Source organism: Penicillium taxi (assembly GCF_028828555.1).
Source record: "Penicillium taxi strain IBT 34144 chromosome Unknown utg000006l_segment0_segment0, whole genome shotgun sequence".
In the NCBI taxonomy this organism is placed as follows: domain Eukaryota; kingdom Fungi; phylum Ascomycota; class Eurotiomycetes; order Eurotiales; family Aspergillaceae; genus Penicillium; species Penicillium taxi.
This window is the reverse complement of record NW_026643208.1, coordinates 2,159,787-2,177,105: the sequence shown is the minus strand read 5'-3', so window position 1 is coordinate 2,177,105 and position 17,319 is coordinate 2,159,787. Positions and strand designations below refer to the sequence as shown.

Sequence of the window (17,319 nt, the reverse complement as noted above, 5' to 3'; positions counted from 1 at the left end):
TAGGTAGATCTTCTGACCTCCTGGTTAGTGCATCAGGCTTCGCGCCCTATTTACCTAGGCGGTAGATAATCGTAAAATTGAAATGGGATAGGAACTTAGACTAGCAGGCTTGTCGGCGGTTTAGTAACTTAGTGCTTATGAAGTATTCTAGGTTTCGGTGGTCTGTGATAACCTTGATTAGGGAGGTCGTGCCCTTAAGTTCAGGGCGCTATTCTTCGAAACAGTGTACGATAGCTATAAGTTCCTTATTATAGATTTCGTAATTATACTTAGCTGCTGAGTGCTTCTTAGAGAAGAATGCAATAGGATATAGTATTCCTTTTTTGTTGTACTAGGAAATAACACCTATAGATATATAATCAGACGCGTCGGTTTCCAGGATCACATCTTTAGTCTAGTCAAATAGTGCTAGGATCGGGGCGGATATAAAGGCTGTCTTTAGGGTCTTAAAGGCTTCTTCGTAGGCGGGAGTCTATTTAAAGGCAACATCCTTCTTTATGAGTTCGTTCATATAGGCAGTTAGTTTCGAGAAGTCTCTTATAAAGCGTCGGTAGAAGCCAGCAAATCCTAGGAATGCTCGGACATCAGTCGCGTTCGTCGGCGATTTCTAGTCCATGATCGTCCGGACCTTCTCAAGGTCTATATAGATTCCTTCGCCTCCTATAATCAGGCCTAGGAATTTGGTCTCAGAAACATAGAACTCGCATTTAGCTAGTTTCACGAATAGCCCTGCTTCGCGGAGGCGGGCGAGGACCTTACGGACGTGTCCGATATGTTCCTCCCTTATACGACTATATATTAGTATATCGTCAAGGTATATGGTATAGAATAGGTCTAAGTAATCTCGTAGGGAATCGTTGATAAATCTCTGGAATGTAGCAGGGGCGCCTATTAGGCTAAACGGCATTACTAGGCTCTCGTAGAGACCTAATCTCGTACGGAACGCTATCAGGTACTCCTGCCCCTCCTTCACCCGAAGGTTATTAAAGGCAGAGATGATATCTAGGCGAGTAAAGTATTTCATCCCCTTTAACTGGTTCAGGGTTTCTTTAGTCAGGGGTAGGGGATAGCGGTCCTTAACCAAGATCGTGTTAAGGGCTTGGTAGTCTACATAAAATCGGAGACCCCCTCCAGGTTTCTTCATAAATAGGATAGGCGAGGCAGTAGGCGAGGAGCTTGGGCGGATAAACCCTTTCCTTAGGTTCTCGGAGATCCATTCCTTCAGAGCTTCTAGCTTAGGGCGGGATATAGCATAGAGGGGCCTAAATGGCAGGGCCTTCCCCTCTATTAGTCGAATATCATGGTCGTAAGGTCGGTGTGGGGGCAGTCGTTCAGCTTCCTTAGGGGAGAATATATCTCTAAAGTCTTTAAATTCGTCAGGTAGGGCAGGGTCAGGTTTCGGTTGTAGTATCTCGTCTAGTGTCTCTATAGACGCGGAGAACAAATGATAGCCCTTCTCGCTTCGGGCGTATGCGGCGTAGGCCCTTAGGCTTATAGACTATATATCTAGGCCTTCTAGGACAGAGGGGCGATCAGGCAGGTTTATAGGGCGGGTTTTCTTTAGGACATCATATAGGGCTCGGATCTTCGGGGCCCTACCAGGGGTGTTACAGAACTTCTGGCAGTATAGGCTATTTAGCTCGAGGGTATGGTTCGCGAAATGAATACTAGGATCGTGGATCTTAAGCCAAGGCAGGCCTAGTACAACAGGGTAGTAAGCGATTTTCGTGACAAGGAATAGGGCCTTCTTCTTATAGTAGTTCTCTACCCTTATGTTCATTCGTACGAAATAGGTGATATAGCCCTTCTCGGGCTCTCGGCCGTCGAAGGCCTCTAGGCGGATAGGTTCTTTCAGGGTTTCGAATATAAGGCTCTGGTCTCGGGCCCAATCTTCATCGACGAACCTCTTCCCTTCTACACCACTATCTATCATAGCGTATATAGGGATCTGGGTCTCTTTCTAGGTCAGGGTTATAGGCAGGATAAAAGCGTCGGCGCGGAGGTTCTCTTCTTCGATAGAGTCTCCTAGCATAGCTGCGGATAGGCGGAGCATGTGGTTGGGTTTCACCTGGTCGTGATTTAGGCTAGGCTCACTCTATTTGTTGGCTGGAGTATAGAGTAGTCAGACTTAGCAGATTCAGCGTAGGCAGCGGAGTCAGCCTAGGCGGGGTTCTCTATTCGGCTAGAATATAGGCGGGCAGGGGAACGGGGGCGGGTGTCAGGTAGCAGGCAGTCCTGGACTAGATGATCCTTGGATCCGCATCTGAAGCACTCCCCCTGGTCACGCCGGGTGAGCTTAGCCTTAGAGAGATCCATAGGTTCGCTAGGGCCTTGGGCGGGAGTCAGGGTCCTAGGTAGTATATTCGTTATCGCGGCGGCTGCGTACAAGGTCCTTGCGATTTTCTCCTAGGGTGTACTACCTAAGGGCGTGGGTTAGCGGGCACGGTGTGTCTATTACTAGTATTGGCGGAAGTGGTTATCGAGCGACTGAAGATGGGCTGTATAGCTATAAAACTGGCGGGACGGAGCTGGGTTATGCAAGAGCATATCCTAGAGCTCGTTCGAGATAGCTTGTGTTAGGAGGGGAGTCAGAGCTTCTTTGTGTAGTTCGCCCTCTAGGGCTAAACGCTGGAATTCGGATAGGAAGGTGTTAAAGTCGTTATTCTTCTGGCGGAGCTGGTATAAGTGGTTCTGGGCATTCTGGACTCTATCAGGGTCGCCGAAGGCCTTCTCGAGATATTTAAGCATTTGCGGGTAGTCTATAAACTAGGGAACTCCGTACAAGATCTTTAGTAGTACTAGTTCGTACGCTTTACTAATAAGTCTCCCTGCGACATAAGTAAGTCTGACAGTGGCTGTCGGGAAACGGTCCTGGTTCGCGTTCATCTTGCTATGGATCTGCTATATAAAGTGGCGGAGGTCGCTGCGAGTTCCATCAAACTCTTTCAGGTCAGGGATTCTTTCACTAAGGGAGGCAGACCAGGGACCTAGGGTAGGAGTCGGTGCAAGTTCTCGCGTAGGGATATCTGCTAGGTTCTTAATACCTTGGGCAGGAGTGTTTTCGGTTAGGGGGGTTCGTACGGCAGGCAGGGCGGAGTTCAGGATCTGATTTTTTTCGACTTCGAGCCCAACAATCTTGTTGTATAAGCTGTTGATGCGCTCTTCCTGATATCTAATAACGCCCTCCCTGCGGTGCCGAGTCTCCTCGCTTTCAGTCGCGGCTTGGCGGAGGGTTTGGTTATCTTTCTCAATTTCTTGAGAGTAGCCCTCCATAGTCCGGAGGTATAGCACCTAGACGTCGGGGTGTTCTTGGACGTGAGCCAGGAATTCTTCAATAGAATCGGCGTTCAAAGGCGGTTCAGGACGGGGCATGCTGGCGGGTGGCAGCTCTAGTATAGGGTAGAAGCTACGTAGTGTCACGGGGCGGGCAGGTGAATAGAATTATACTAGAACTGGACAGACAGTATTGCATTGACTGACAGGCTAAGACGAAGACGTAGCTTGAAGAGCTACATTCAGACAAGGTTCTGAGTTTACATGAGGTTGCGGGTCACGTGGCCCGCACTATCTAATCAATCAGTAGTCGTCTAAGCTGGCACCGTGACAAAAGACTAGAAGTATAAGTAAAGTAAATGACCTTATTAATGATCTAGAGCCTACTTCAACCATCCTTGAACTAAACCCTCTTCAGAAAATTCGTGTTCTTACTATCTAGATTACACGGAGTAATCTTCGAAGAGAGGACTAGAGACTATGCTGTGAGAGATCCCAGACAGCAGTGAAATATATTAAGAAGGATATCGATACTCGTTAGAACTCCATATTTTGTATGTTAGAAGATGCGTTAAAGGTATGATATATTCTACTTATATCTAACCCTACTAACTTCTGAAATATTTTTTGAAAGGCCAAGAAGCCGCTGAACTTGTTTCTTCAGATATGCTCGCTATAATCTAGACCCTTCTCATCAGCAGACTAGATGTTTTTAGAGCATCTTCGAAATGTCCTTTCTGTGTTTAAGCGCTTAACCCGGAGGGTCTTAATACAACAACCAAAGATGAACCTTGCCTCCTTTCTCTACTACTATCTTGATGATATGGTTGATGAGATGGTAAACCAAAAAGGAAAATTTGCTGGTCTGCCACCTGAAATTGTGAAGGCTATAAAGGCATGCCAATCAGTCTATAAGAAGTACTTTAATAAAATGGATACATCTGATATCTATCTTATTGCTATGGTACTAGACCCTCGCATCAAGACACGCCTTTTAGAGGCTTACTTTGATGACGCAAACCATGTCGCTTCTCTAGTAGAGGGAATTACGAAGAAACTTGAGATCATGTGCCCATGTCTTCCTGATCCTCAGAATTCAACTTTTCAAGAAGGTTATCTTCAACAGAATGGAAAGCGTCGCTATCAACTTGAAGATGATGATTTCCTCAAACTTGGGAGGAAGCGGCAGCGAGCATCAGCTTCTGAGATTACAAGGTGGTTTAAGACAGAACCAATTGATGGTCCTGAGCCCTTAGAGCTAGGTTATGAGGATTGGCTTCTCAATTGGTGGCGAAAATATGCAGATGAGTACCCCCGATTAGCTATTGCGGCCCAGGCTTTTCTTGGTATCCCTTTTTCTGAAGTTGCAGTTGAAAGGCTATTTAGTAAAGGGAGGGATATGATTGGAATCCGACGGTACCAGCTGAATGGTCAGTCTCTTCGAGTACTCATGAGTCTAAAAGATACTTTTACCAAAGAAAGAAACAACGAGGGGGAAATGGAAGAAATGGGAAAAGAGGAGATAGAGCCAGAGGAGGGGGAATTATAGTCTTTGTTTAATGTTTTCTATTAATCTGTATTACTTCAAAGCTCTCTTTCATAGACCCTCTGTCACGGTGCTAGCCGGATCGACCTACACTGCCTTTACCGTATGTTGACTAGGACCGAAATAGCAGATATGGCAGATAAAATGGCAGATAACATCCCTATTTCTCATAATAACACCCCCGTGTATATTCCTAGCAGTGGTTTCATTTTTGCTGAATCTATAATATCACACAATCTAGCTCTTCTCGCCCAAAGTACTCCTTAACTTTGAAAATGCATTCCAAGCTTGAGCGAGCCTGTCCGGGCCACGGTATAGATAAACATTATATTTACGCGCATCCATAGAAATTCCAACAACTAGCCAAGGATGGTTAGAGCGAAAATGAGAGCTAACCTTGCAAGTATCAGCATTAGGATGGACTTTCTAGGACTATTATTCAAAGAACGGGAACGGAAAGCTTGATGGAATTGAAGTTCCAATATCATTCAATTGAAGCTCGTGATAACTGTTTCATTTGAAGGCTCTGAGAGATATGCCTCGAACCTGTTCATCAAAACGACGTATCACCTCGAGTTATCGGCGCACGACCAAGCAGCCGAGCCCCCCGAAGCTTTATAACTATCAATGATACTAACAATAGACCCATAGGTCCCTCCAATCATCAGGAACGTGCCAGCAACAATGACAAAAGCACACCATGCAACCATTAGCATCCATCTTGTAGACCGAGAAGTATTTCTCTTGTTCCAGTTATCATAGAGCCACATACCGGCCATCGGCTGGAAACAAAGCGGTGTACCGAACAGAGCTCCAATGAGAGAAACCAGGTCGCTGAATACTGGAATCGCACTGGCTATGATGTATGCAACGAGGGCAACACCGATAGTACAGCTGAGCCAGACTGCCCAGTGCGTGATGGTATTTGCACTTAGGTGTCTAGAGCCTTGTAAACTGCGGATGAAGATAAACTTTGCTGAGAGCTAAAATATCTTAGTTCAGAGTACCTAGGTAAGGTAATGACATGGCAGGTGGGGATATGGCAGGAAAAGGATCTTACATGAATGAAAAGCAGTGTACTGACTAAGAGGCCAGGAATTCCAAATCCATAGCTAACTTTCTTCATAGTCGGACCCCCTGATCCAAGAGCCGGAGATGAAACATATGATCCACAGAAATAGTATACGACGATGCCAATCGCTAGGTAAAAAATTGTAACCACTGACTGGCAAACCACAAGTGATCGACCGTAGTGCTTAGGCTCACGCATCTCAGAAACAATAGAGAAGAAGGCGGGTGTACCGGCATATGCAAAAACCATTGTAGATAACCCGGTAGCGACTTCACTGAATGATGGCTTTTTAGTAATCTGATAGTCAGATACCCAAATACCAGTTTGAGGTGCAGCTGATGGGCGATCTTGAACGCCGACTGCGATGGTGACACTGAGAACTGCGATCATAGTTAGATTTTAAATATATCGTTGCGTATGAGGCAGTTTGTCCAGAAAATATAATGAGCTTCGAAGGATATTTACCTGCTGTGAGAATACATATCAAACCAATCCATGCAAGCCAGGAGATTCGACCAAGAGTTTGAATACTAGATAGAGCAGCAGTAGTAGCAGCCGCAATGAACACATAGACAGCAGTACAGGTGGCATGGGACGAAACCGCATTCAAGCCAATTGACAAGCCAAGCATTCCTGATCCAGCACAGAAGGTCCACCCTATGATTAGTCAGATAAGGTGCTCCTAGGTAGAATTTAAATCGCAAACTCACAGAGAACAAAGGCAGTGCCGAGAATAGCCTTTCCTGAACGACCCAGAAGCATTCCACCAACATCATCGATCCCATATACCTCACAGTGGCGAAGTTTGAACACACCGATTATGTAGTCAGACCAGGTCGTGATGATAGCGATTGCTAAAAGGCAAATTACACCTGGAACGAGTCCTATCGCATCGAATGCACTTGGAATCGAGAGAACGCCGAGTCCAATTTGAGCCTTCATCATTAGAACAGAAGTTCCAAGCCATCCCAACTATTGAACATCAGCTTTCAGCACAATATCATGACTGGGGATTGACCTGCGCACATTGCGGTAATTTGGGCCTTGCCCACTGATTTCTCCAAATACAGCATCACGAGTAGTTAAATCAGTATTGGATGCCGTCCCAGATCTATATATCGAGCTTTCTGACTCGTCTTGCTTCTTTTCTGACATTTCTGGGTGCCCTTAATGACCAGATGACCTGCGATGCAAATATAATGGGGCTACTCCTGGGCAGGGGCGCATTTTAAAGTAGCCAGTGTCTAAATGTCTGGTAACAGGGTCAAGCCCCTTGCATATTCTAGGGTTGTGGCTAATGCTTGTCTTACCCCAGATATCGCATCCAGATATAGAAATAGACTCATAGTTGTAGTTCCATGGGGAAATTAGCACAACTAGTACTACTTCCCCCGCATTTAGAAGGTTTGAACCACATTCTTCATATTTTATAGACCCACATTCAATCTTAAAGCATCTATATTGGGAATTGATTGACAGGCTTTGAAGTGGTAGCGGGTTGGGTACCCCTCCCGCCTTCCATTTCCGGATATAGTGACCTGTTCACGTTTTGCATTAAAAATAAACTCATCTTAGTTATTTGAAGAAGTATAGAGAAGCCGAATACCGCTAATGACGAGAGTGATGTAGATCAAATAAAGATATTCAATGAGAAAGAAAGAAGAAGGGAAGTTATGTTATTAGCTCGAGATAATAGGTGCACAGATATCCAAGCTTCAAAGGTGATGATCGTAGATTCATCCCTTAACCAGATATGTACATCTTCTAATGACTTCGTGACACATTCATAGCGTTGATAAAGCAGATCTCAAGCGCCCCTAGCACTTTTCGAGCTTATCTGCCACATCTTCGTTTAACTTGGCCAGGTCTGTCGTGAAGATTGCGACTGCCACCATCGCAGAATCGCCTCCGTTGGCCGTATCGGTCCTGATACACATCCACTCACCATATCCGAAGTCAGATACGTTTCCAGCCATGAGTTGCTTCTTCATCTCTGCCGTCTGTGTGTTGTTCATCATGTCGATAGCATATAGACTGTCCCAGTCGCCGCCGGGCTTTGCAGCTATCCGGAAGAATTCTTGTGTGCCACCAACATCCACAATCTCGCTCTCCTCGCACTCCAAATCAGAAGTTAGCCTGAATTGAGTATCACGTCGCTGTATGGTATTGCGGCTAGTGAACTCGTAGTCGGTAGGGGTTGAGTAGATGTTGTGGATAAGGTCTGTGTTGCCGACGTGTCGCTTCTTGCCTCGCTGTGTCGGGGCCTCGACTGAGAGCCACATTCGATGGCAGTGCTGCTTGTCACAGTTTTCATTGAACTCCTTAAGTAGGTGAGGAGGGTCGTCAACAGAGCGCCTAGCAACGCCGATCTGGTCGAAGTCAAACTTGAAGTCATTCTGAATGGCATTATTGATTTTGATGGTATCTATCAGCTTGTTTTGGAGAGCAATGACTGATTTTTCTGCCTTTTTTTGCAGAATATCCAGATCATCCATGGATAAAACACCGTCAATTCCTTCAAGTAATTGACTCAGGGTAACGCTTTCTGCGGTGTAACTCTCTGCAAAGGCTTCCCCGGCCTTGACAGCTTTCGTCACCAGAGTTCTGGCTTCTTCCACAAGAACTTGTAGCTCTGGAACATCAGAAGTAAGAGTGATATAATTATCGAACTTTGGTTTCCAGACATTTATCCAGCTCCTTCGTTGGAGAAATTGCCTCTCTCTCCATAAAGCGAATTGATGCATTTCCTTGTCATGTCTGAGTGTCTCTGCAGCAATTTCCAACTCTTGCTGGCTGCGTTTAACTTGATTTGTCAGGAGTTCCATCTCCAGAGCGTTTCTCCTGAACTCGCTTGTGGCGAAAATGTATAGCGTATAGCCGAGGTACGTCACAGCGAGGGTGACGGTAGTGCCCCAAATAGCGTAGCATTGATAAATAGTTAGATACTCACACGTTCCAGTAAGCATTGTCGACAGAGCTGTCAATGGATATGCATTCATATATGAGGTCCACGAGGACCGGGCAGCTAGAGCATCTGTGTCGATGTGTGGTTCATAGAAACCCACGTGGCCAGGAGCTCGAACTTCAATATCAGAGGAGTTTGTAGGGAGAGGACTGCCAAGAACACAATGGAGAAGGATCAGTGAAAGCACACTGTATACTGGGCGGAGGAAGTGCATGCCCGCGGGATGGAAAGGGCTCGACAATGATGTTGTGTTATCTTCAGTACCAAGAAAGGAATGTTCTTGGAGATTGAACAAAATGAAAGTCCAATTTTGGGGCCGTAAAGTGCCAGAACGAGAGACTTGTATATGACTTGATATAATCACTTATAGCATGTGAGTTAGGACTAATAATGCATCGTTCAACAGCAAACGCCCGGAAGGATCACTATTGAACGTCGTATGCAGCAACATAATTGCAATCAATTCGCTAATTTGAATCAGCATACAGAGTTAGTTGGAGCGTTTTGAACATTTCAGAGGATTGATCCTTTGAAGATAATGTGAACCGCGTTGATTGACACTGGTGGAAATATCCCGCGGATGCTGACGGGGCACAGATAAAAACATGGACCGAGCGTTGGATATAACGATATAGACCAATGTGCAGGGATTATTGGTCATCTAAGCGCAAACTCAATAAAAGTACGTGCTTAGATGAGTTCATTTGTACGTTAACTAATAATGAAATTGAACTTATCACGCGTCACACAAGCCTATGCTCCTAGCAGTTCAAGAAGAATTGTGGGTCATCTAGTTATTCTCAAGTACCCACATCAACGGCATACGCTTGCAGTATCAATTCGTCCGCACCAACAAGATCCGCTCTGGCTGTTTCTAGCACGATACATATCCTACCTAGTGTATTTACAAAGAGGGGAAGATTCTAAAAATACAGTGGGAATGGTCAAAAGTACCTATCCGTTGCGGAAGTTGGTACCAAATAATTGGTCTTCGAGTCAGCCCTGAATAACACTAAAATTCTTATCTAGACGACACCTCAGCACACCGTATAAATCTTTGCAATCTGACTACGCCTTTTTTCTGGTGTTAATAAAAAATCTAGTAGACTATACTGTTAGAGACCAAACAACCGTTGAAAAATTGAGAGTAATTAAGTAATCCCGAAGGATTGGTGACAAAATGGGGCTGGATGAGAAGAAGGAAGAGACGAGCCTGATAAGAAGATGCTAGAAAAAGTGGAGAACCTACCTAGATACGGAAAGAAGTTGTTTCATGCTGCCAAGTAAATTGAAGTAATCTTTATTCTCATTCACCGGGGAATAGGTTTCGGGACTAAGCCCTCAAAAGCCCAAGAATTATGATATATGGCTCGAACAAGTGTAGTTTCATTATACTTCTCGCCAGAATGTGAAATTAGAATCGAATTCTGTAACCATATCTAGATACAATTTCGAGGGTATGATCACTGTTCTTCCGGACCTCTCGTCCGGTGACAGTGTGTATGATGATGCCTTATGTTCTCATGCCCATAGATGTATATGGGGCCATTATTGGAAGGCTGCTAAGTTAAGTTGGCGTTTAAGGGGAGGTTCCTGCCTGCATGTATTGGCTAGTTGAAGCGACGACCGTTAGAAATGGACCTTTGCTCTCATCGATCTCAGTGGTGGGGTTAATCCTTCGAGATAAAATTAATCCTTCCAAGGCTCCTCGGTCAGTCGTACCATATGATCTACTCATCCTACTCAACTTTAATTTCGAGTTTTTAGTATTACTCAGCAGCCGCGCTAGTCATAATTGCTTCCTGGTGGTGTCTATATATCCCTACAGAATGTAACCTTTACAAGGCTGCATGGATATATGAGAGATTTATTTCCAAGTGATAGGTATATTCACCAATACACGGGATATAGCTCGGGCGAGATCATTTTGTACGGATCTATGTTTCAGACCATATGTTCTATCCTTCTTCATTAGGTATAAGCATTAGCTCTGGGTATTGTGGATCCCAGCGAGCCTTGTAACTATGGAAGACCCGCAGGGATGAGAACCTTTGGGGTGTTTATGCCCTCATTTAGCGGCTTTTACGTCACTAAAAGCTATCATTAGACCTGAACAATTACTCATAGAAATTAATGACCGCTGTCAGCCATGGAGTAGATTGTCATAGCGACAAATTGTACCTGGCCATAGTCAATCTATGAGTAAAGGCACCATAGTGGTATAGCATGGGCGAACAGGAGACGCTATTTTGCTCCTAGAGATGACCTTTACAGTAGCATGGTAGGATTTGGGCATGTGGTATCCATTATGTTACAGTTTCGTTCCCGAAGGCTTTAAACGATAGATGCGTTCTTATTAGACTTTGGTCTAATGCGAGTTTTGGAACATTAGGTTTAGAGCTAAGAGGGAAAGTAATCAGCGGATTCCCTCAAGGGTGTATATTTGTGGCAATTGATTGGAGCAGTAGTAGAAGCACATCATTATACATTGTTATTAGCTCTATTCGATCCCCAAACATCCAAATTCACCTATAAGTCGAGTGGATTGCGCACAAAGCCTAGGATTCTCATGACTCGTGTTTGTACCTCGATCCATCCATGGACAAATTGGCGTCTTCGGGCCATGGCTAATAGAACTAGATGTAGGAGGATTATAAACGCTCAACTCTGATTTGGTACGTACTGATTATTGATTCGATAGCTCCAACTAGTCTTATAAGTATTGACAATGAGAATGATGGTAGTATAGCGGATAATAGGCTAGTCAAGCTATAGTACTCCTTCAAGCGACGTCATCCAGGGCACCCCAGGCACTGGCTAGCCCATCCTGGATCTGACTGCAGCACATGGTATCACGCTACAAGGAGGTCCTTCGCAAATTCGGAATTATGAGTTAAAGATCCAAGTCGAAAATAGATTTAACGGTCACGGAACACCTTCCAAAAGATAGGTTTTAACATTCCAATATGTGAAGTTAACAAGGTGAAGGCAGCAACTAGATCGATACAATTACAGCTTTATCAGTGCTCGACGATTGAATTAATTGCCAAGCTTGAGGGGGAAAATGTCGTAGTCCCTAGCGATACCAGTCGCACTTTCTATGGTAAAGCTGAGCCTCACAAGTATTAGAAGGGGGGCATACTGCCGGTAGCCTTTTAAAGAACAAAGTAGTTGAAATACCCAAATCATAACGGGGGCTCTTACTAGCATAATCGATATAGTTTAATCGAAATAATAGCTCAGTCATATTCCAGGGCTATAATTTACTCTAAAGCATTAGGAATTTGAGCCTTGAGGCGAGAAAGCAAGCCTTTCAATGGATAAAGAGATAAAGAGATCGAGAATAAGAAGAGCATAAGTGTACTAGTAAGAAGTGGAGTGATGACAATAATGAAAACAATGGTGTAATGGCGAAGGATTCAGCTAACTGATATAGGCCATTCTGCCTTCAAACTGTCTTTCTCTCTTAACGCCGTGCTTTGAACCGTCTAGACCACGATAAATAGTAAGTGTAGCAACCATAATTCCTATCACTCCATCGAAATAATCGATAGAAAATGTTAGAGTCCAATACACAGCATCATGAAGTGAAGTGCTGGCAAAGATTGAAATATTTCTGGCCTTATACATAGAGCTTGATTATCCATCATATTATACGGTCGAGATGGCAACTGTATTTTGATTGTGCATTCATGAACGAATTTCTCGGGTCTAAATCAAAAATGATATTTTAGAGATGGGAGAGATTATACATAATTTTTGAGCGAAGCGAGACACTTGAAGTTTAGATGACCAATTAGAACACCAGAATTATCAATTACTTCCTTCAACTCTTCCTTCTATTTACCATCTTACTATCTATGGTCAGATTCACCTAAAATATTTCTTAGTTCTAAAAAATGAAGTTACCTAGACACTGTTTAGGTTTTAGGCTAATTGATCATAATTTAGGGTTATGGTGTAGGTTTCAATTATTTTGCTGCGGCTGTATCCCTACTAGAAATATATGAGCATAAAATTGAGCGTGATTCTATATTGACCGTCTCCATGGTAGTGGCCCCAGAGGGTCAGTGGAGCGGTATTTTAAAAATGCTAGAAGGCTCAAAAACCTAGAGCACTATAGGCTGGCTGCGGCATGCGAAAGACTAGTGTGAGATTAACAGGAGGAATCTACAGGATTAGAATGACATATCTGGATCAGTAGAATCGGGGGGCTTTTGAAAATTTTCTACTGCTACATATAGATCTACTTCAATTGACACAGCCCAGGAAATTCTACCTTGGGCTGCCGGTGGGTTCAATGGTATCAACAGGGTTGATGTTAATATAGAAAGAAACAAAGCCTGGAAATTCGATGTAGTTGCTCCTTTCTCGTGGAACACAAATATCTATTTGTGGAATAGTTCATACATCCTCATGCTCTATATGTAATCTTTTAACTAAATCAAAGTCGTCGCTGAGGTAATTAAATTTAAGCAAAGGCAGTAACCTCGCCATCCTTGAGCTTGCCAGCCTCAACAAGACGCTTGGCCTCACCAGCATAGACAGCCTTAACAGCAGCACCGTCCTTGCCGGCGAGAGTCAGACGCTCAGCGAGAGTAGCAAGCTCATCGACGTCAATCTTGGTCAAGATCTGATCGACACCGTTGAGGACAGAGTCAACCTGGGCAGCGGTAGCCTCGCCGGAGGCGAAGTAGTTTACGTCCTTGGCGGCACCCTTCACAACACGCTTGTTCTTCTTGGAAGCGTTCTTGGCTGCTTCCTTGTTCTTCTTGTTCTTTTCGCGCTCGGCCTTAGCAGCCTCTTCGGCATCCTTCTTGGCCTGTTCAGCCTCGACCTTCTTGCGCTCTTTCTCTTCCAGCAGGCGCTGGGTCTCTTCCTCCTTAGCCTTGCGCTTGGCGTCCTTGCCGGCACGGGCCTGCTGGCGGAACTTCTTGATACGCTCGTCTTGAGCAAGGCACTCATCAACCAGCTCACGGAGACGGACATTGTCCTCAGCCTTGCGCTTACGGCGGGCGTTGTTGTTCTTCTTCTCTACGTGACGCTTCTGGTCACGGCTCTCACCATCATCGGGCACATCCTCGTCCAGGTACTCGAATGAGCGCCAGCTGTCGAGGGCGTACCAGAAGTTGTAGAAGGACTCGACCTCCTCTTGGGTGCTGTCTTCGTTACCGAGCTGGGGAACGGGTTGCTTGTTGGAGAAGCGACCCTCGGCCTTGAATACGGGCCCCCAGAGCTTGTACATGTTGCCCTTCTGGACCTGCTTCTTGGTGGGAGGCTCAACCTCAGCGGCCTCGTCGACGGAGTCGAACTGGCGACGGCGAACTGGGTCCAAAAGCAACTCAGTGGCTTTCTGGATACACTTGAAGAAGCTATCGTTCTCATCGCGCTGGCCGCTAGCAGCCTTCTTGTCGGGGTGGTGGCGGAGAACCTTCTTGCGGTGAGCACGGCGGATCTGCTCGGGGGTTGCGCGCCAGCGGTACTTGCGCAGACCGAGAACGGCGTAGTGATCCTGGGCCTGAGAGGGACTTAGAAAACTGATGAAACTAACAGATAGAACGAAGATAGGAGAGTAAAGCAAGAAAACTAACCTTCCAGTCCTTAGCGTCACGGGAGAGCATCATGGGGTCCTCATCCTCGGAGATATCATCGTCCTCGTCGTCCTCGGTCTTCTTGACGTTGTGCTGAGCCTGGATAGCCTCGTCCTCGGAGAAGGTACGGTTGTGGCGCATCTATCAAGAAGTCAGTTGGAATGAATTTTGATGCGGGGCCTCAAATACTTACGCGGCGGGCGTGGGCAAGGAAGTGAGGGCCAACAGGCTCCACCTTGCGCTGAGTAGCACCGGACAGGGCACCGACGGCCTTGAAGTCCTTATCGGCACTCCAGCCTGAAGGCAGGGAGGGAGAGTAACGTTAACAGTCTGCACAGGAGCCATTGTGGAGAGGTGTTGTGGTTGACAAGTAAAAGCGGGTTGAAAAGAATCTAAGTCATTTTTTTTCGTTTTCTGCCGCGAGTGGCCGCTTTAAATTCACAACTCGGGTGATCCGGGGAACATTAATTCAGTTCGTTTGGTCTGCTCGATTATTCTTTACTTGAAGAGACTAGGGAAATTGATTTCGTTCATATCATTGAGATTAATTGAATTCCTCCACTACATTAACCTCATTCGCAAGATCGAACCCAGTACCTCAGCTTCAATTCACCTTCGGCTTCTTTCTCGGAACGGTCTCACACCTCACCTATACACATTCACTATGGCTCCCCCAAGTACTGCTGCTCTGAGTGCCTACCGCCAAGTGCTGCGCTCAACCAGAATTGCGTTCCATAGTGCGTCTTGGATTCACTTGTCAAAAATATTCGTCCTACAATCCGCTAATAAAATCTAGATGACCACCGTGTGTTCCTCGCTGCTCGCCAGGAAGCCCGTCGCAATTTCGATGAAAATCGTCGTGTAGGTATCGACAATGGTATGCAGATCAACCATGCGATCGAGGTTGCCAATATCCTACGCCACAATATAGTTCAGGGTGCCCGGGAAGCAGAAAATGAAACTGCAAAGTGGGGTACGTGATTCTCCTGTCTTGCTCGAACATGATATTACAATTTCATCATAAATCAGTGCTATGAAATAATGGGCTAATGGCTGACATTGATACATAGAACTCAACATCCACGACCAGATCGAGCGTGGCGACAACGACTCGATTAAAGTGGATGGCAAGGACGTCAAAATTCACAAGTCTTGTTCGTCGTGATCAGGCTCGAGGTGACTCTGCCATGCCATTCCTGGAACTACAAATATGTGCCGCTGCTGGCGGTGCATGCATTATAATATACCCAACTCTTTTGTGTTACTATTTGGCGTATTAGGGTATTTTATTGAGATAAAATCTGCATAGAAATAATATGCTAAACGCCCGCTGTAAACCCATGATGGAACCACCATCTCCTAATCCCTCTCAATCGCGTCCAATTTCATTATTTTTTGATTAATTATTCACCTGACATGCTGGCGTACTGGACTGATGAAGATCCCGGAGGAGGAGCAACAGAATAGCCCTTGGTGGATTCTTGGCCTGTTTCGCCAGCAGCCGTGAGGGCCTTTTTTTCAGATTGTCCACCGTTATCAGACTGACTGCGCTTGCCCTGTCGACTTTCGCGAGAACGATTCTGGGCTCGCTCTTCGGGGGTCAAGGAATCAAGGGGCTTAGGTTTCGCCTTTGCCCAGGTCACACGGAGAGGGAAATCCTTGACGACCGCCTTGCCCTGGCAGTGCTTAGCAGCAGCCTCGGCACTTTCACGGGACATAAAGTTGATATAGGCGGCGTGGGCACGGTGAGAGCAGACCACAGAGCGAAGCTGGCCAAATTGTGTGAAGAAAACTCTCAGTTCGTGTTCTGGCAAACCATCGTAAACACCCGTGAGGAATAGAGTGGCAATGTTGGGATCTGCGGGAGGCGCAAGTTCCTCGGCTGTTGGAGGCACGTATGGACCTGCACGGGCACCTCGACCGCCGAAACCCCCACGAGCACCACGACCAGCGGCTCCTCCACGTCCTGGAAGACTATTTCCGAGTCGACTCTGACTCGTACGGATTGGACCCGGCCCATTTCCGTATTGGCTATGTGTTCGTGGTTCGTCGCTCGAACCCTCGCCGTTATTTTCTTCGATGCCCTCAATGGCAAGTTGTGCCTTTCTACCCCTATTGAACTGGTCCGAAGAAGCCAGCCTGCGCAGTACCTCAATAGCCTTCTCATCTGTCTTTTCATATTCCTCAATCGCACCGCGACCCTCTTCAATTTCCTTTTCGTGATTCTGCGCATAGTATTCACGGTTGATGCTACTTGTGGGACCAGGTGCGACCATTTTTAGTGCAGCATCACGGACATTGATTGGCAAGCCAAAGGACAAATCGAGCATGCAGCATTGACAGCTGTTCTTCAGACGCGCGCAAGTTAGGCAAATGTTGGTCTGCGACTTGCGTTGAGCTTTTCGGTCCTTTCTCCACTCAAAAAGGGTGTAGGGTCGAGTACACTAGTTAATAGTTAGTATATGGTAGTGTAAGATGGAAGAAAGAGGTACTGACAATCTTGCACTGAGCACCGCGATCTTCTTTTGTCATAGTCACATAAGGGTTTTCAGGGAGACAATTCTCACAGACGGATGGAAAGTCTGTAGTCTCCCAGCCAGAGCGATTGAGATCGTGCTTTATCTGGGGCAGTGCCATGATGGGTGTGTGGTTGGAAAAAGTTGATGAAAGTTGAAGCTTCGATCAAATCGATAAGTTGATTAGGAAGCAAACTGTGGCGGAAGTGGAAGAGTGGCGATCAGTCACGTGACTGTGGCACTTATTCGTCTCTTCAAATGCCGTAGCCAAAACTACTTAGGCTTACGGCAATCGTAGAACTACATTTTACATCGAGTACTGGTCAAATTTAATTTTCTCCGCGATCTCAATCTCC

The 17,319-nt window shown here is 45.7% G+C and overlaps 6 protein-coding genes across 6 annotated transcripts; 2 read left to right on the top strand and 4 right to left on the bottom strand.

Moving 5' to 3' along the window:
• Positions 1-4,057: 4,057 nt before the first annotated feature.
• Positions 4,058-4,822, top strand: N7495_009902 (uncharacterized protein; the record flags this gene model as incomplete). The annotated part of the gene is made up of 1 exon (XM_057212553.1): positions 4,058-4,822. One exon carries the CDS (start codon positions 4,058-4,060, stop codon positions 4,820-4,822), a length of 765 nt encoding a protein of 254 aa, XP_057059416.1.
• Positions 4,823-5,385: 563 nt separating this feature from the next.
• Positions 5,386-7,046, bottom strand: N7495_009901 (uncharacterized protein; the record flags this gene model as incomplete). The annotated part of the gene is made up of 5 exons (XM_057212552.1): positions 5,386-5,802; positions 5,880-6,271; positions 6,357-6,548; positions 6,602-6,863; positions 6,918-7,046. 5 exons carry the CDS (start codon positions 7,044-7,046, stop codon positions 5,386-5,388), a joined length of 1,392 nt encoding a protein of 463 aa, XP_057059415.1.
• A 662-nt stretch (positions 7,047-7,708) lies between these two features.
• On the bottom strand, positions 7,709-8,857 carry N7495_009900 (uncharacterized protein; the record flags this gene model as incomplete). Its single annotated transcript, XM_057212551.1, has 1 exon — positions 7,709-8,857. One exon carries the CDS (start codon positions 8,855-8,857, stop codon positions 7,709-7,711), a length of 1,149 nt encoding a protein of 382 aa, XP_057059414.1.
• A 4,470-nt stretch (positions 8,858-13,327) lies between these two features.
• Positions 13,328-14,792, bottom strand: N7495_009899 (putative ribosome associated DnaJ chaperone Zuotin; the record flags this gene model as incomplete). Its single annotated transcript, XM_057212550.1, has 4 exons — positions 13,328-14,374; positions 14,448-14,588; positions 14,641-14,727; positions 14,769-14,792. The coding sequence occupies 4 exons, from the start codon at positions 14,790-14,792 to the stop codon at positions 13,328-13,330; spliced, it is 1,299 nt and encodes a 432-aa protein (XP_057059413.1).
• A 319-nt stretch (positions 14,793-15,111) lies between these two features.
• N7495_009898 (LYR motif-containing protein) lies at positions 15,112-15,612 on the top strand (the record flags this gene model as incomplete). The annotated part of the gene is made up of 3 exons (XM_057212549.1): positions 15,112-15,184; positions 15,244-15,420; positions 15,518-15,612. The coding sequence occupies 3 exons, from the start codon at positions 15,112-15,114 to the stop codon at positions 15,610-15,612; spliced, it is 345 nt and encodes a 114-aa protein (XP_057059412.1).
• A 238-nt stretch (positions 15,613-15,850) lies between these two features.
• On the bottom strand, positions 15,851-17,084 carry slt11 (Pre-mRNA-splicing factor ECM2; the record flags this gene model as incomplete). The annotated part of the gene is made up of 2 exons (XM_057212548.1): positions 15,851-16,891; positions 16,944-17,084. 2 exons carry the CDS (start codon positions 17,082-17,084, stop codon positions 15,851-15,853), a joined length of 1,182 nt encoding a protein of 393 aa, XP_057059411.1.
• Positions 17,085-17,319: the final 235 nt, after the last annotated feature.